The sequence below is a fragment of the Drosophila erecta genome, unplaced genomic scaffold (assembly GCF_003286155.1).
Source record: "Drosophila erecta strain 14021-0224.00,06,07 unplaced genomic scaffold, DereRS2 tig00000055-arrow-pilon, whole genome shotgun sequence".
NCBI classification, from domain to species: domain Eukaryota; kingdom Metazoa; phylum Arthropoda; class Insecta; order Diptera; family Drosophilidae; genus Drosophila; species Drosophila erecta.
In genome coordinates this window covers 14,782,601-14,796,509 of record NW_020825200.1, presented here as the reverse complement: position 1 = coordinate 14,796,509, position 13,909 = coordinate 14,782,601, and the positions used below count along the sequence as shown (strand labels likewise).

The window sequence follows — 13,909 nt, the reverse complement described above, 5'->3', positions numbered from 1 at the left end:
TTGGTCTTTAAGAGGAAAAGTCAAGGGAAAAAGCTCGTAGAAAATTCAATTAGAAAGAGACGAAAGGCGGCGAAAGGAGCAAGAGAACGGTTCGATTTCAATGTCGTTTTTTTGTTTTTGGGTTGTCCCCGGACATATGTATTCTTTATAAGGTTATAAGATTAACGAGAGACAAGCTCGTCTACCTCTATTCCCTCAAGCGGCACTTAATTAATGCCACATGCAAAGAGTCCTGCGAGGTCCTTGGCCTTTGTCGGCTCCTTTTAAAGGCAGCTGGCCAATTGTCCAACAAGTTTTCTTTAAAATTTTGGTTGTGGTTCAGCCGTTTGTCAGTTTGTTTAAATTTTAAAATAGCTGTATAGGTTTGTATAGCTGTAGGTTTCCATTTTGTTAACATTATTATATGGTAGAAAAACAAGCAACAAATGCTGTTAGCCAATATGTAAAACATTGCTAGTGCTAACATTTGACCAAAAATCAAATGGATGTATATGTTTGTAAAAGTTTTAAAAAGTCCAAAACTACAACAGCTATTGGCTGTCTGTGGAAAGTTTATTTATTGACTAAAAACTTTCACCTTTCCACATCATCCCATTACATTTTTAGCGGTTTACGGAATTAATTACCGTCCTTATATCACCACTAGACTCATTAGGAATGAGGACTCACTTCAAAGTCAATCCGTAACACACGTGCTCATTAGGTTCTTCCTATTTTTATTCCGCCCTGGATTTCAGCGAAAAAATGCGAGGGAACTTCAAAAGCAGATAGGGCGAGGGAGAACTTGGAAAAACTTCCATCTCAACTTGGAAAAACTTTGATTTAACATTTATTTTTGCACGAAACTCTTGGTTGTTTATGCAACTGGCAGGAATTTCAGTTGAAGTCTTGAAGAAATGTGTTTTGCTTTCTGTTTCAATCGTATCGCTAAGCGTATAATTTGCAAGAAACCCGAGTAACAAATGCATTTTCGATTGGCATTAAATCACGTCGCCCGTCCGAGTTCATTTCCGATGAGAAATGCATGTTTTTCTCTGATTTATCCGTGCTTCTCTTTTAGAGGAGGGAAAAACGAGCCACGATGAATGCGAAAGAGCTGTGTAGGTGGGTTAATATTAATGTGATTAATGCTGTTATTCGACTCACTTTGGATGTCAGCAGCACGACGAATATCTTCATAAACTGAAGAATGTCAGTATTTTGTTGGTGGTTGATGCAAGGGGACAATATCTTTCACTGGCCGCATAAAGCGGCCTCCAATTCGAAACTTCACTTTTGCTTCGCGAATATTATACACTGAGCGAAATTGCAGCCGATCGATCTTAGTGTCGTCACGCACAAGTTGAAAAAACATGCGGCAGTTGGGAATGTTGGGAAAGTTGGGAAGCCGCCACACCGCAATCGAGTGCGGCAACTACGCGATATCCTTTCGCGACCAAGTCCACACTCTGCGATAAGGATTCGAAGTCACATCCGCGCCAAAGGACAAAACACGTGCGCCGCGAGTTGAAATTCATTTGATACTGCGGCATCCGAGGCCGGAGCTTTTTCGTATTGTTGTTTCCTCCTCGCTGCAAGTAACCGATGCGACGAGCGCCGAGTCCTGCCAGCCACGAACAGGACCAATCCGAAAGCAGACGGGGCAGGGGCACTCCGAAAACGGTTGACGTTGCGGCGAATTCGGGAAAATCCTCGTATTTCAAGGGGCGAAAGTCTAAAAGGGGAGAATTTTAGCAACTGAAGGTAAGCTGCGACACAATTAAGAGAAAATAGGAAAACACGTCATAGGAAAAGACATTCTTATTAAGTAGTTAAAGATAGGTCTTAAAATTATTGTAAACACTTTTTCCACTTTAAAAATATTATTTTTCAAATATGCAAACTGCTTTGCCTTCTGATTCACTGCTTAGGAATTTCCCTTTACTGCTTACAGGGTAAAAAACAAATGCAATGGAGTGGAGAACCGGGGAAATTTTAGTTCTTCAAACAATGAACTGCTTTCACGCATATAATCTGCTTAGAACTGTACTAAGAAATTCACTGGGAAATATACTGATCTAATATTCAGTTGTGGGAAATATACACTGCTTTCAAACAACTATTCAATTGTAAAAATGTTCCTTGGGACACAGAACTGCACTGCTTTTCATGTCAACAGGTGTGTTCAAAATCTTGTGATTTATATACATACCCCAAACGCAGAAAACATTAAGTAATACACCCTTTAAACGCATTTTCTGGTTTACTTCTCATCTTTCAATTTTATTTTATTTATGCAAAATCGTGTTTCCATTAAATATACAAATGAGATTTAAAATCGAATCGAAAGTATAGCGCTTTTAAGCAAGTATTGGGGATTCTACGGAAAGGTACACACAAATGTAAGAAAACTATAAGTAAAAGTATAAAAATATTTGAATCTATTGTTTGCCTTCAAAATGCAGTTGGAATTGTTAAGTTCAGTTAACATAATAGAGTTAACACTTCGCGCATCGCTACAAAAAACGCACTTAAATAATTACGATTACAAAATTTTGATAATATAACTTTTCACAAATCTCTCAAGCCGTTGTAAACGAATTTAAAAATAATGTTTTCTCAACTCGGAGAAAAATGTTTAAATATATGTTGTACAACAGAAAATTTATCGTGTCTTTAACTAATTTATCAGTATAGAGGTTGAATTTACTAGATTGTTAGTGTACACTATCGGCATCCAAAGATTTGCTCGTATTGCTTTTTCCTAATTAGACTTGACGAGAAGTTGTTGATGAATGTGAATGGCTTCTTGAGTTTCGACTGATAGAACATTTTCCGGTTTTTTAACTAATTGCGAAAAATTAGGGCTTCCTTCACTATTTACTATGACGCGTATTGTGTTTGCATCTGCTGCAGCTGCTGATGATGTTGCTGTTCGAGAGGTAAGCGTGCCTGACGCTTAAAATCATTTGAGCTTGGCGTATGCGTCGACCTTTTTGTGAAACTGGTTGTAGTACTCCAGAGCGGCGTTACGCGTCTGGTTCAGCGCCTGATTGATATTCTCGGGCGAGAAACGGCCACTAAAGAAAGATCAAAATCGCAAGGGGATGTATTTTCGAAGAAATCACAGCCAGACAGGCGGGCTACTTACACAAGCACCTTTTCCTTGATGAGCGCGGCAGACTTTTCGTAACTACTGACGGCTAAATCGCTAGTGCCCGCGGCAAAAGCTTCGATCTTGCTAGACAAATTGGGCACGTATTGGTCAATCTACAAAATAGATAGCACATATTAACATTCAGAGATTAATTCAAAACTAGTTTGCGCATGACCTCATCCACAGGCCGACTGAAAGACACTTACGAACTTGGCCACAACGGGCCACTTGGCGCCAAAGTATCCCTTGCCGCTCTGGTAAACGTTGCAGGCCGCATTCCTCGCCAGCTTCCACAGGTCGCCGGTGGTCTTGATCACCGGCTCTGTGTACGGCGGCACATTCACTTCCGCCCACTTGTAGCCCCGTGCTCCGGCGCTCATGACTGTGTACCAGGACTTCTGGACATGCGGCAGCACTCCGGCATTCTTCAGCACCTTGCCGGTGGCCGATTTCTCGAACACGCCCTTGCCGTTGACCTCGGTGTCATAGTACAGAGCACCGGCAATCAGGGCGATGATAAAGATGCTGCCCAAGGTCCACTTGCAGCATCCGCATCTCTTTTTCTCTGCCGCAGTCTTCTGTTTGTTCTTCTTCTGCTGCGCACTGCTCTTTTCCTGGACACTCTAAATAGTATAAAATAAGAAAATTACTAGGCATGTTAAATGCTACAGAAAGATAATATTGTGGAATAATTTGATTGAATTGATTTGTTTACCTTTTTGGCGGCCGGCGCTGGTTTGCCGCCCTGTTTGTTACTTTTCGGTTTAACCTGAGCCATTTTCTAACTTAATTTCAATGCGTTTCGATTACAAAGAGTATTTCTAGTTTTTTCAGCTGTTCGCAAAAGATATTTAATTAGTTTTCGTGTTTATCATTGCAATTGTGTTTACTAAAAAGAATGACGATACTTTTTGAGCTTTTAAACCGAGCTTTTTTTTTGCGACTGAGCTCGATGACCTAAGATTTGAGAAAAGCAAAAACCGCGATGGGGGATAAGTAAAAATACGTACGTATACGTTGAATACGTAGTTATTATTTCAATTTGTTCAGATTCAAAACAATAAAATTCAAACTGCAGTCTATGAGTTAAAACTCGCTTGGCATACTTAAAATCGACCTAATTTAAAATATTAATCTCAATTAAAATGTTGCACAAATTTTAAGCAAATAAGCTTTTAATTATTTTACCTTTTTCGGTAAATTATATATATTTACTGATAAAGAAAACTTGAAAATGAAATCATTAATTTAATGTTTTGTGTTTTTTAAATAGTTATCATAATAAAAATTTCGTCTTGGCAAAGCTTCACATTTATTCAAAAATAAAGTATTATTTACACTCACAATAGTTTCTTCAAATTTCTTCGGACAAAGAGTTGAATGAACTATGGCTTATGCCCTCGAAATTTCGTCTCTTTTATGCTTTAGGAGTGAAAGAAAGAAAGAATGGTAGATGGCCGGCGAGAATCAGGGTCACAGTGGACATGCCACGTGTTGAAGCAGCCTTTTGGTACGTGGGGATTCGGAATCGTGGCGTTGCGAGATTTACAGGTGAGAGTGCGAAACTGCACCACTGTGCAATAATGAGAGTGAGAGTGCGGAGGAGCGGCGAAGAGAGGACAGTGCGCACAAGCGGGATGAGAGAGGGGAGTGGAAGCGGGAGGCAAGTGACGAGTGGCCAATCGCAGCTGGAACACATCAGTCAATAGGAAAATAAAAATAGGCGTCAGATCAGCCGAAAATTAGGTGTACTGATAAGAATGTTGCCTGATAATGGGGCAATTTATGATGCCCAATGGCCATGCCCACGATGATGCCTATCTCTCTTTTCGAAAGCAACACGTCCGCCCTGCTCGGAGAAATTTAGCGGCAACTGGAACCCGCATGGCAACGCTATGGGAAAAGTGCAGCTATAGCTGCCACCAATACCAGTGCATAACGGCGGAATACACAACCGTTAATGATGGCACACACACTTATGTCCGAAACGCACTTTGCACTGCAACAACAACAACTGCGAGAACGCGATAATTAAGGTGCGGGCCACATATTTATGCTCACTCCAGGCTTAAAAAGCCAGTTGAATTGCGGAGAAATTTCGGGCGAACGCCGGCTAGCGCTTTCCATCTCTTTCTCGCAGCGACGTCGCGTTGGCAGCGTCCCCTCTGAACTCCATCACCATTATCCGCTAATTGTTGCGTTAATTTTGCGTAAAGAGGTTAATTTCGGCTAACTGCAGTCTAGTGAGCTCAAATCATTCTTTTTAGTGCCGATTGCAATTAATTATTCACTTTTGGCTGCCAATTGTACAAGTTTATACCTTCGTTTTTCTTTTCACGAGAGCAATGTGACCAGACTAGGTAATGCACAAGGGCCACACTACTTACGAACGCTCAAGGGAAAGTGTTACCAGAGATGTGTGAAAATTTAAATTTGTAAACCGAGTTTCTAATTTATATTCAGTTCACATAAATTGGTTAGACGCCTAACATAATAATAACATTATCTAATAACTATTTTTCTAAGAAAGCTACATAAAATTAAACAATACACATTAAACTTATATCGAACTAATTATTAGAGTTTCTGATCTATTTAAGCCGCACTCACCAGCAAAACCTCCATTAAGCTATCTAGGTGACCTTCATTTCGCTTGCTCCCCTGCAGTTCTTGGTTCAGATTCTCCAGATCTTGCAGAAAAGAGTGATATACAGTCGACGTAGCCAACTCATGGGTAGACGTGGTCCAATTGTCGTCTTGGAAAGGGATAGAATTCGATATTAGATAACACATTAACGATAAGTGCATGTACAGAATGTTACATGAAATGGATTAATTAAATGGATTTTCACAAGCTCGTACCAATAGCTTTCAGTAGCAGTAGGCTAGGCAACTGTTGCTTCTTGTAGTTCATGCGCCACACACGGAGGCAATCATCTCTGCCGCTGCTGAGCAGACAACTAATACAGCCTTCGATCTCGTTAGTCTGCTTGGAGCTGGCACTTATTTCCCGAAAGAGCGTAAGGAATATGTTGGCATGCTTCACAGGACTGTTGATATAGCTTTGCTAAACACAGGAGGAAGGAAGGTCAGTAAAGCAATAGGACAACTATCAATTTTTTCTCGGACTTACAAGCAACAAACGCGCACTTCGCTTCAGACTTTGCTGCCATTCCTTGGGCAGGTTGTTGTAGGGAGCATTCAGTGCATTGTAGGTGGCAAAGAATTCCTGCTGGTTGAGCTGCAGGGGATCCGCTGTCTTCCGGGCAGCTGCTGCACTCAGAGCCCGCTCTATATACTCGACAACAAACTTGGTATACTGCTTCAGCTCCAGGTTGGGCAGCATCAGGTTCTGCCAGACGCGAACGCCTTCGTTTAGCGTCTGATAACCGCCCTGGCCGATGGCCCACAGGATGCTCAGGCAGATGTTGCTGCGATTCTGGTAGGAATTCCTTAGCAACGCAGTCTTGGCCAGGTTTCTAGAGCAAATGTTCGGCCAGTTTTGACCGATCAACTGCAAGATCAGCTTGTAACCTGCCACCGTCTGATTATTGTTTAGATCCGTTGACATGCTATCCAGCAGGGAGTAGAAAAAATACTCCAGGTTTTGCTCGCCCACACTGGCCAGAAATTCTACAATCGAGTACTTCAGCGAGGCACTGGCCAAGTTGCTGGGATACTGAGCCGAGCGGCCGGAGAAGATGGGATCGCAGTCATAGGACAAGGCTTCATTGAAGTAGCTAGCAATCTGGGGGATAGCGATAGGTGAGCAAGAAATAAGGTAAATCCTTAAGAAACATACGTGGCTTAACCAGCGCAGCTCGGAGCCAGGACAACGGAGCTTCACCTGCTCCAGTTGGGCTGCAAAATCATCCCGGGTGATGTTCCTCAGGGCCAGCTCCAGGGTCTTTGGCTTCGCAGTAGCTGACGATGTAGTCTTTTTCTGGGTCGAGGCAGCGACATTCTTTACGGTGTGCTTTTTAACCGGCGACTTATTGGCTTTTGAGGAAGATGAGGCACTTGAACTGGATTTCGCAGGGGAATGGGACTTGCTGTTGTTGTTGTTGCTGCTGGAGCCGAACAAATTGCGATACCGCTGAGTTGGCACTGCGTGGGATAAAAGGGCACGGTCAAAGATTTAATCGCATTGCCAGGTGCACTCTTGAAAAGATTCTTACACAGCTCCTCCAGTTTTGGCAACTGGGCCGCAATACGCTTCTGCTCGTTGTGCGCAATCACCTTCTTGTCTAGGTTCTTCTGCTTGCGCGACTTGGAGACCACCTCCCATTGTTCCGACATGTTGCGTGCAGTCTGTTAATCGATGAAATTAAATTAAATCAGGAAATGCAGGCGGCCGGCGGAATAAAAAGCAACAAGCCGAGAGTGTGGCCAGCGCGTTTTTAAGTAATGAGGGCGACTTCCAGTCGTTGAAATACTGAATGCTATTCAACACGATAACAAAGCAGTTGCTTGCTTTTTTGCGTGTTTAAATATGTTGAAATCAACTGCCAATTACAATTAAATTACAGGGAAATCAATTTTCATTTTCATTACCAGGGCTGCAAAAATTTTTCGTGTGCAACGCATACGAAAGTTTTCAACCGTCGATATTTACTACACACGTTGCATTGGGCACACTGCTCTGCTTGTTTACATTTACAAATTGAAAATTAATAATTTATAGTTTTTATAAATAAATAACCAAAATGGCTGCATCGCGCTCCCGGCGCAACAATGCCGGCAACAAAATAGCCCATTTATTGAATGAGGAAGAGGAGGACGACTTTTACAAAACGTCCTATGGCGGATTTCAGGAGGACGAAGAGGATCAGGAATACGAGTGGGTACCAATCATTCGAAGAATATTGGATGCATAAGCCATTTAAAATCTACTCTGCAGGCAAAAAGACGAAGAGGAGGATGTGGTGGACTCTGACTTCAGTATTGATGAGCACGATGAGCCCGTTTCGGATCAGGAAGAGGCGCCCGAGAAAAGGCGGAAACGCGGTGGCGTTAACACAAAGGCTTATAAGGTGCCTGCCATTATTCAAATACTTTATAATCCTGTGATTACCTTGAAAGAGTTTTAATGGTAGATATGATTTCCACAGGAAACAAAGCCCGCAGTCAAGAAGGAAACAAAAGCCGCACCGGCCCTGCACAAGAAACGAGTAGGTGGTGGAGTAACGAAACGGCGTGTACGTCCCCGATTCACAGTCCTCGATTCTGGCCGCAAATCCATACGCACATCCACGGCCATCAAGACTCAGGCTACCAAAATACGCCTCAAGGAATTGGATGATGCCCGCAAGCGCAAAAAAAAGAAGGTGCGTGTGGAGGATTACATGCCCACGCAGGAGGAGCTGCTGGAGGAGGCCAAAATAACCGAGGAAGAAAACATTAAATCTTTGGGTGAGTGTTAAAAGCAGACAAAAAAGCATTTATATTACAATCTGTGAATTTACAGAGAAATTCCAGAAAATGGAGCTCGAGAAGAAGAAATCACGTCCCACCAAGCGCACATTCTCTGGGCCCACTATACGCTACCATTCACTGACCATGCCTGCGATGCGGAAGCCCACTCGTGGAGCTAACCCTGCGAGCGATTCAAAGGATCTCGCTGGAAAGTGCGAACGCACATTCGTCACCATCGAGAACGATTTCAATGACAAGGTGTTCCAGAACATCTTCCGCCACATGGCGCCACCCAAAGCAAGCAATGGTATCTGCCCAATCACTAGACTACCAGCCCGCTACTTTGACCCGGTCACACAGCAGCCCTACTACAGCATCCAAGCCTTCAAAATTCTGCGCGAGGCCTACTACATGCAGTTGGAACAGCAGGGCGGCAGCAGTGAGCAACCCGAGCTAGCCAAATGGCTGGAATGGCGTAAGCTGGTCAAGGAGAATCGTCTGAAGGCTTCAGCAGCTTCCAGCAAAAACGGGGACAAATAGAGCTGCTACCACTGTCCTAGTTTTTTAATTAAAAATTTATATACAAAGAGACACATCGATTAAAGGTTAAGAAATTTTTGAAACTTTTTAAATAACAAATCAAAAAGTACTTTTTTGGCAACCCTTGTATATTTCAGGCAATAGCAAACGTTTACCTAACATATTCATTTAAATATATTTCTAACAATTGCGACCATGGAGAAGTATATAGGGTTTTTCCCTAAACCTAATCTTCGAAGAGTGTTTATAATCAACGCATAGTCTGCTTTCATTGTTTTCTTATTAGCAGCATCCGGTTTATTGACTTAACAAGATGATAATACAGTATGCCCAAAAGAAAGTTTATCTTGCTAATCAAACATATATAAACCTATTTATTTCTAGTATCCAGTTTTGATTACTGTTCTATTTAAAAGTTTAGTTGCCCTAATAATAAAAGCGTCGCAGTCTTCTATTAAGATTATTCATAACAATTGTTTCTTCTATTAAGATTGTTCATTAAAATTGTTTCGCTTAATTTGCGTCAAATTGATAAGCACACAGACTCTATGCAATATATAACAAAATCTGGAGGAAATGCGGTTGTTCCGACACCCAATACCTAATAAATAAGTATGAGTACTTGCATCATTTTAACCTTATTTAATCTCCATTTATAATTTATTGGCTAATTATTGAGCGTGTGTATGTGTATCGTTCAATTTTAATTTCCGAATAAAATTGTTTTTCTATTTGAATCTGTTACAGGGAATTAGTTCAGTGGACCCTGCCGCAACCTTGTCGCATCTGTATGTTTTTGTCGACTTATCAAAATCAACGCACGCGCTGGCTATTTGAATTGTCTGAACGGACAAGGTATTTTCGTGAGCAAGATTTAGTCATACTCGTGAGCTTAGATTAAACGAACGTCGTGTGGTTAGCGGAACAATGAATAGCTGTGTGGCGATTGGAGTCCTTCTGGTACTGGTCCTCCAGTACGGAGTGGTCCGGGTGAACGGTGATAGCAGCGACAGCGACAGCAGCAGTGGAGAGAAAAATCACAAGTACTCCACGACGGAGCACAAGTACAATTACCCCGCATATCCTGGTCCGGGCTATATGCCCCCAAATCCATACAATATGTATCCATATCAAATGCCGTATCCTACGTATCCTGCTTATCCGCCAATGGGTGGCTACCCTTCATATCCCTACCATCCATATATGCCGCCACCACCACAACAACTGCCGCAACAGCCTCCTCCACCGCCCATGTATCCCCCCGCCCCGAACGGATATCCAGGCGGCTATCCACCACAGGCGGGTCCTGGACAGAATCCGGCTAACAACCCAAATGCGATCCCCAACCAGCCGCAACCACAGCAGCCTGCTCCCGGCCCAGGAACAGGGAATGCCCCAAACTATCCTCCAGGCGGCTCGAGCGTTATTAACCACTCCCTTAAGGTCAACAAGGAATACAATGAGGACGGACACCACAAATCTTCCACGTAGTCGTAGTCGAGATACCATGTTACATGAAATTTTGAACATCGGTTTGGGCCTCAAGTTTCAAGTCGACGTTCAATACAATGTAGCAAAGTCCAATTAAATATCTTTAAATATCTCCAAAAAAATCTTTGGTAAAATAAAAGAAAGAACTCTTCTCTTACTATTTCAACTGAAGATATTTCTGAAGGAAGACAAGATTTTTAATATCACATATATTACATAATAAATGTACTTACATATATACGTAATACACAAAAATATACAAATATATGTACAGATTAGGCACTTGACTGATCCACTACCGTGCTGTGGTTGTACAAGTGCACGTGGTAGGTGTAGCTGTTCATGCATTTGTGGATACTGAACACCAGTGGCTCAAAAGGATGCCAAATAAAGGTGCACAATTCCCGGGGTGCTAGAGGACTAATATGCCGACGGGCCGTGACGTGCATTCTGAACTTGATTAAGTGCGTGGAACGGTCACGAAACACAATGGGTTCGGCGCAGAAGCGATGGGGTCGCTCCAGAGGCGACATGTACCGATTGTCGTAACTGAATTCGTTGAACCTTAGATAGGGCGACGGCGAGAGGCTCTGGGAGCTGACTGGTACGATGGGGTTAAAGCGCAAGAGCATATGTTGAAAAAAGGATTTATTGGCCTTCAAAAGGTTTTGCTTTAGGACGACATGCATTGGCATTGAGGGCGCATCTCCGGTTTGCAGCGATCGCACATTATTCATCTGGTCAGAGAATTGCAGTACGATTTGCAGCAGGTCCATGGAATAATTCCGATACACACCAATCACCTCTTCGCTAGGTATTGAAAAGAATACATACAAGTAGCGGGGTGATGAATCCATGGGCATGGTATCAGTATCTTTTGGGCGCTCTTCATAGCGCAACAGGAGAAGTTCCTCATTCACCAGTTGCATTCTCTCCATGATCATGTTTTCTATCTAAAGAAAGTATGCAAGAATGTGAAGCCTATTGTCCCTGTATATAAAGTTACTTACAAACTCAAAGTTCCTGTAAAACACCTTCTGTTTTTCCGTGGTATCGATTTGGCGGTACAGGAAGCTGAGGATGCGCTGTTTAATGTGCGTTATGGGCAAAACTGTGGTGGCGTCTAGGTTGTCAAAATCCGTGGTAGCCTGCTCGATAAAGTCCCTCGGGCAGGGACCAATCGTCTCCTGCTCGTGGAACTTACCGTCATTCACCCGGTAGACGTAGACGCACTGATGCAGCCGGGACATAATCGTTAATGTGGAGTCAAATACGAAAATGCCTTGGTTGTGGGCAATGACGATGGAGTCGTTGGGCAGTATTAGTCTATCTGTGACCACGCCTAGCTCCAAATCCACTAAAAAGAACACATACGAGAAGGCGTCCAGTTTGTCGTACAGATCCGGGTACCGGACGTAATCACTGACCGGCAGGGCGCCGCGCAAAGCCGTCATGGCGGCGAGCAGAACATACCGACCATCCTCCAGGAACACACTGAACTCCCGGTGCAGATAGTAGTGGCCATAGTCGCCTTGGCAGAGATTCAGTGTCTCCTTCTTAGCAAACAGGCGCTCAAAGATCGTGCCCTTGAGGATGCTGTCCTGGCTACTAAAGCACTCCACACTGCCCACGTCCGCCTGGCGGATCAGTTCACCCACCGCCGCGCAACTAAATCCCCTGTAGCTGTAGATGAGCAGGTTGCGCTGATCCTGGGAGAAGGCCAGGAGTTTGCTGCCGTCCGGCGTGAACTTGCGCAGGTAGACCGGCGGAATCGTAATCGAGGGAATGGTCAGGCACGGCGTGATGCACTTGTAGAAGGAACGCTCGTAGGCCAACAGCGGCATTCTGCCCAGCTGTCTGCCCGCGTTGGTGTATCCCGATTCGCGGTTCTGCAGCAGATGCACGAGGTTCTGCGATCGCAGGCGCTTCTCGTAGGCCATCCTGGCAGATAATGGGGAAGTTCTGTCCAATTCTTGGGGATCACAATGAATCAGTTGGCTTCCGATCGCAAAATAAATAAAGTTGAGTGTGACCGTGGTAAGACTAGCAAAATATACTCTGGCTACAAGAGTTTAACTACAACAAAAATAATTGAAATCTTTTTTAAAATTTAAATGAATAGGTTATTTATAAAATTAAGAATTCAAAAACAATTGATTTTTTTAAACAAATATACAAAAACAAAATATCTATCGAAGCCAAATTAAAAATATTTATTTATTTTAATATTAAACTAATTTAATAACCTGGACTAATCCAGTTTACTTTCGAACCCTCTATGTGACTGCATATTTCTGACACCGTATGCCTCTTTGATTACGACATTGTTTATGAATATAATTTTCGAAATTTCACAAATTATTTAGTTCATATCATCTGAAACTCAGTTAATAAAAGTTAATTTGAGGTTGTCTTCTTTCGAATCTTAAGATTCCAAACTAAGATTCACATAAATCTCATCTCCAGTTACACTAATCCCGCGTAAACGTTTAAGCGGCTTTCAGAAAACATTGTATTTTTCGAAATATTTCGGAATTTTAAATTACTATTTCACTTTATTCAGAGTCGAAATGTTCGCAGACATATAAATGTACACATCTGTTAGGGATCAGTTTGCCCATTCCAATGACTACCAAGCAGAGACTATAGTAAGCTTAGACATTGTAGCCCACAATGTGGCGCTTGCCGATGCACTCTCCGATGTAGAACCAGAAGATGACCTCGGCAGTCACCAGGGTGTTAAGCCAGGCCTCGCGAACGGTGAGGTTCTTATAGGCGCCGGTCTTGGCTCCCTTGATGATATTGCCCAGGCCCTGGCGGATGGCTGGAATATCGGCGGGCGTCGGGGGCGTCAGCTCCACCTTGGCGTACTTAAGAAAGACGTCCAGTTGGGGCCTCGCCTGTGTGAGGAGCCCTGCAAAAAAGCGATCATTACATAATTTAACGATTGTCAGGCGCTGAAGGTGGTTGACCATTTCGATTGTATTCGAATCGAGACACTCACTGTTCACAAGTCCTGATCCCTTGGTAGCCAAACCCGCCATCTTTTCAATTTGGTTCTGCAAGCAGTTGGAATTATACAAGAGGAAATCAACGAAATGTGCGGAAAACTTACCTATTCAGTGTGCGACGAAACAGAGATGTTATGCATTGGGGCCAGGGCTGGACCAATAGTTATCGATCGGCGGATAAATACTGAAAAATAAAAAATACAACTTACCTTACTCGTTAATTAAGGAAAGGGGAAACATTAGTATTCGTATAACTTTTTTAAACTAATTTAATCAGGCTAACTAATTGAACTAACTAATTTAATCAGTTTTAAAT

The 13,909-nt window shown here is 42.8% G+C and overlaps 6 protein-coding genes across 8 annotated transcripts in view; 2 read left to right on the top strand and 4 right to left on the bottom strand.

Moving 5' to 3' along the window:
* LOC6543411 overlaps positions 1–1,531 on the bottom strand; it is a 37,086-nt gene extending 35,555 nt beyond the window's left edge. The window contains exon 1 of the mRNA XM_001969861.3: positions 1,147–1,531. The gene's annotated coding sequence lies outside the window, so the exon portion shown is untranslated. The remainder of the gene's footprint in view (positions 1–1,146) is intronic.
* A 1,233-nt stretch (positions 1,532–2,764) lies between these two features.
* On the bottom strand, positions 2,765–7,709 carry LOC6543173 (transmembrane protein 214). 3 transcript variants are annotated; one of them, XM_001969858.3, is made up of 9 exons: positions 7,691–7,709; positions 7,315–7,447; positions 6,939–7,243; positions 6,270–6,884; positions 5,999–6,203; positions 5,747–5,892; positions 3,343–3,759; positions 3,131–3,249; positions 2,765–3,059 (listed from the first exon to the last, which is right to left on the bottom strand). In XM_001969858.3, the coding sequence occupies exons 2-9, from the start codon at positions 7,433–7,435 to the stop codon at positions 2,945–2,947; spliced, it is 2,043 nt and encodes a 680-aa protein (XP_001969894.1). In that variant the 5' UTR covers positions 7,436–7,447; positions 7,691–7,709; the 3' UTR covers positions 2,765–2,944. The 3 variants fall into 3 exon arrangements, with proteins under 3 accessions (XP_001969894.1, XP_015014474.1, XP_026834132.1); XM_015158988.2 differs by lacking the exons at positions 5,747–5,892; positions 5,999–6,203; positions 6,270–6,884; ... (1 more) ...; positions 7,315–7,447; positions 7,691–7,709 and adding exons at positions 3,852–3,970; positions 5,457–5,553; XM_026978331.1 differs by lacking the exons at positions 5,747–5,892; positions 5,999–6,203; positions 6,270–6,884; ... (1 more) ...; positions 7,315–7,447; positions 7,691–7,709 and adding exons at positions 3,852–3,970; positions 5,428–5,520.
* Positions 7,559–9,635, top strand: LOC6543008 (vacuolar protein sorting-associated protein 72 homolog). Its single transcript, XM_001969857.3, has 4 exons — positions 7,559–7,976; positions 8,037–8,169; positions 8,248–8,548; positions 8,604–9,635. The coding sequence occupies exons 1-4, from the start codon at positions 7,843–7,845 to the stop codon at positions 9,089–9,091; spliced, it is 1,056 nt and encodes a 351-aa protein (XP_001969893.1). The 5' UTR covers positions 7,559–7,842; the 3' UTR covers positions 9,092–9,635.
* A 229-nt stretch (positions 9,636–9,864) lies between these two features.
* Positions 9,865–10,748, top strand: LOC6542698 (proline-rich proteoglycan 2). The gene has a single exon (XM_001969856.3). The coding sequence runs from the start codon at positions 10,019–10,021 to the stop codon at positions 10,580–10,582; it is 564 nt and encodes a 187-aa protein (XP_001969892.3). The 5' UTR covers positions 9,865–10,018; the 3' UTR covers positions 10,583–10,748.
* Positions 10,749–10,757: 9 nt separating this feature from the next.
* Positions 10,758–12,636, bottom strand: LOC6543207 (DET1 homolog). The gene is made up of 2 exons (XM_001969855.3): positions 11,593–12,636; positions 10,758–11,535 (listed from the first exon to the last, which is right to left on the bottom strand). Exons 1-2 carry the CDS (start codon positions 12,520–12,522, stop codon positions 10,858–10,860), a joined length of 1,608 nt encoding a protein of 535 aa, XP_001969891.1. The 5' UTR covers positions 12,523–12,636; the 3' UTR covers positions 10,758–10,857.
* A 473-nt stretch (positions 12,637–13,109) lies between these two features.
* LOC6541762 (ATP synthase subunit g, mitochondrial) lies at positions 13,110–13,791 on the bottom strand. The gene is made up of 3 exons (XM_001969854.3): positions 13,698–13,791; positions 13,587–13,641; positions 13,110–13,496 (listed from the first exon to the last, which is right to left on the bottom strand). Exons 2-3 carry the CDS (start codon positions 13,624–13,626, stop codon positions 13,237–13,239), a joined length of 300 nt encoding a protein of 99 aa, XP_001969890.1. The 5' UTR covers positions 13,627–13,641; positions 13,698–13,791; the 3' UTR covers positions 13,110–13,236.
* Between the last annotated feature and the right edge of the window lie 118 nt (positions 13,792–13,909).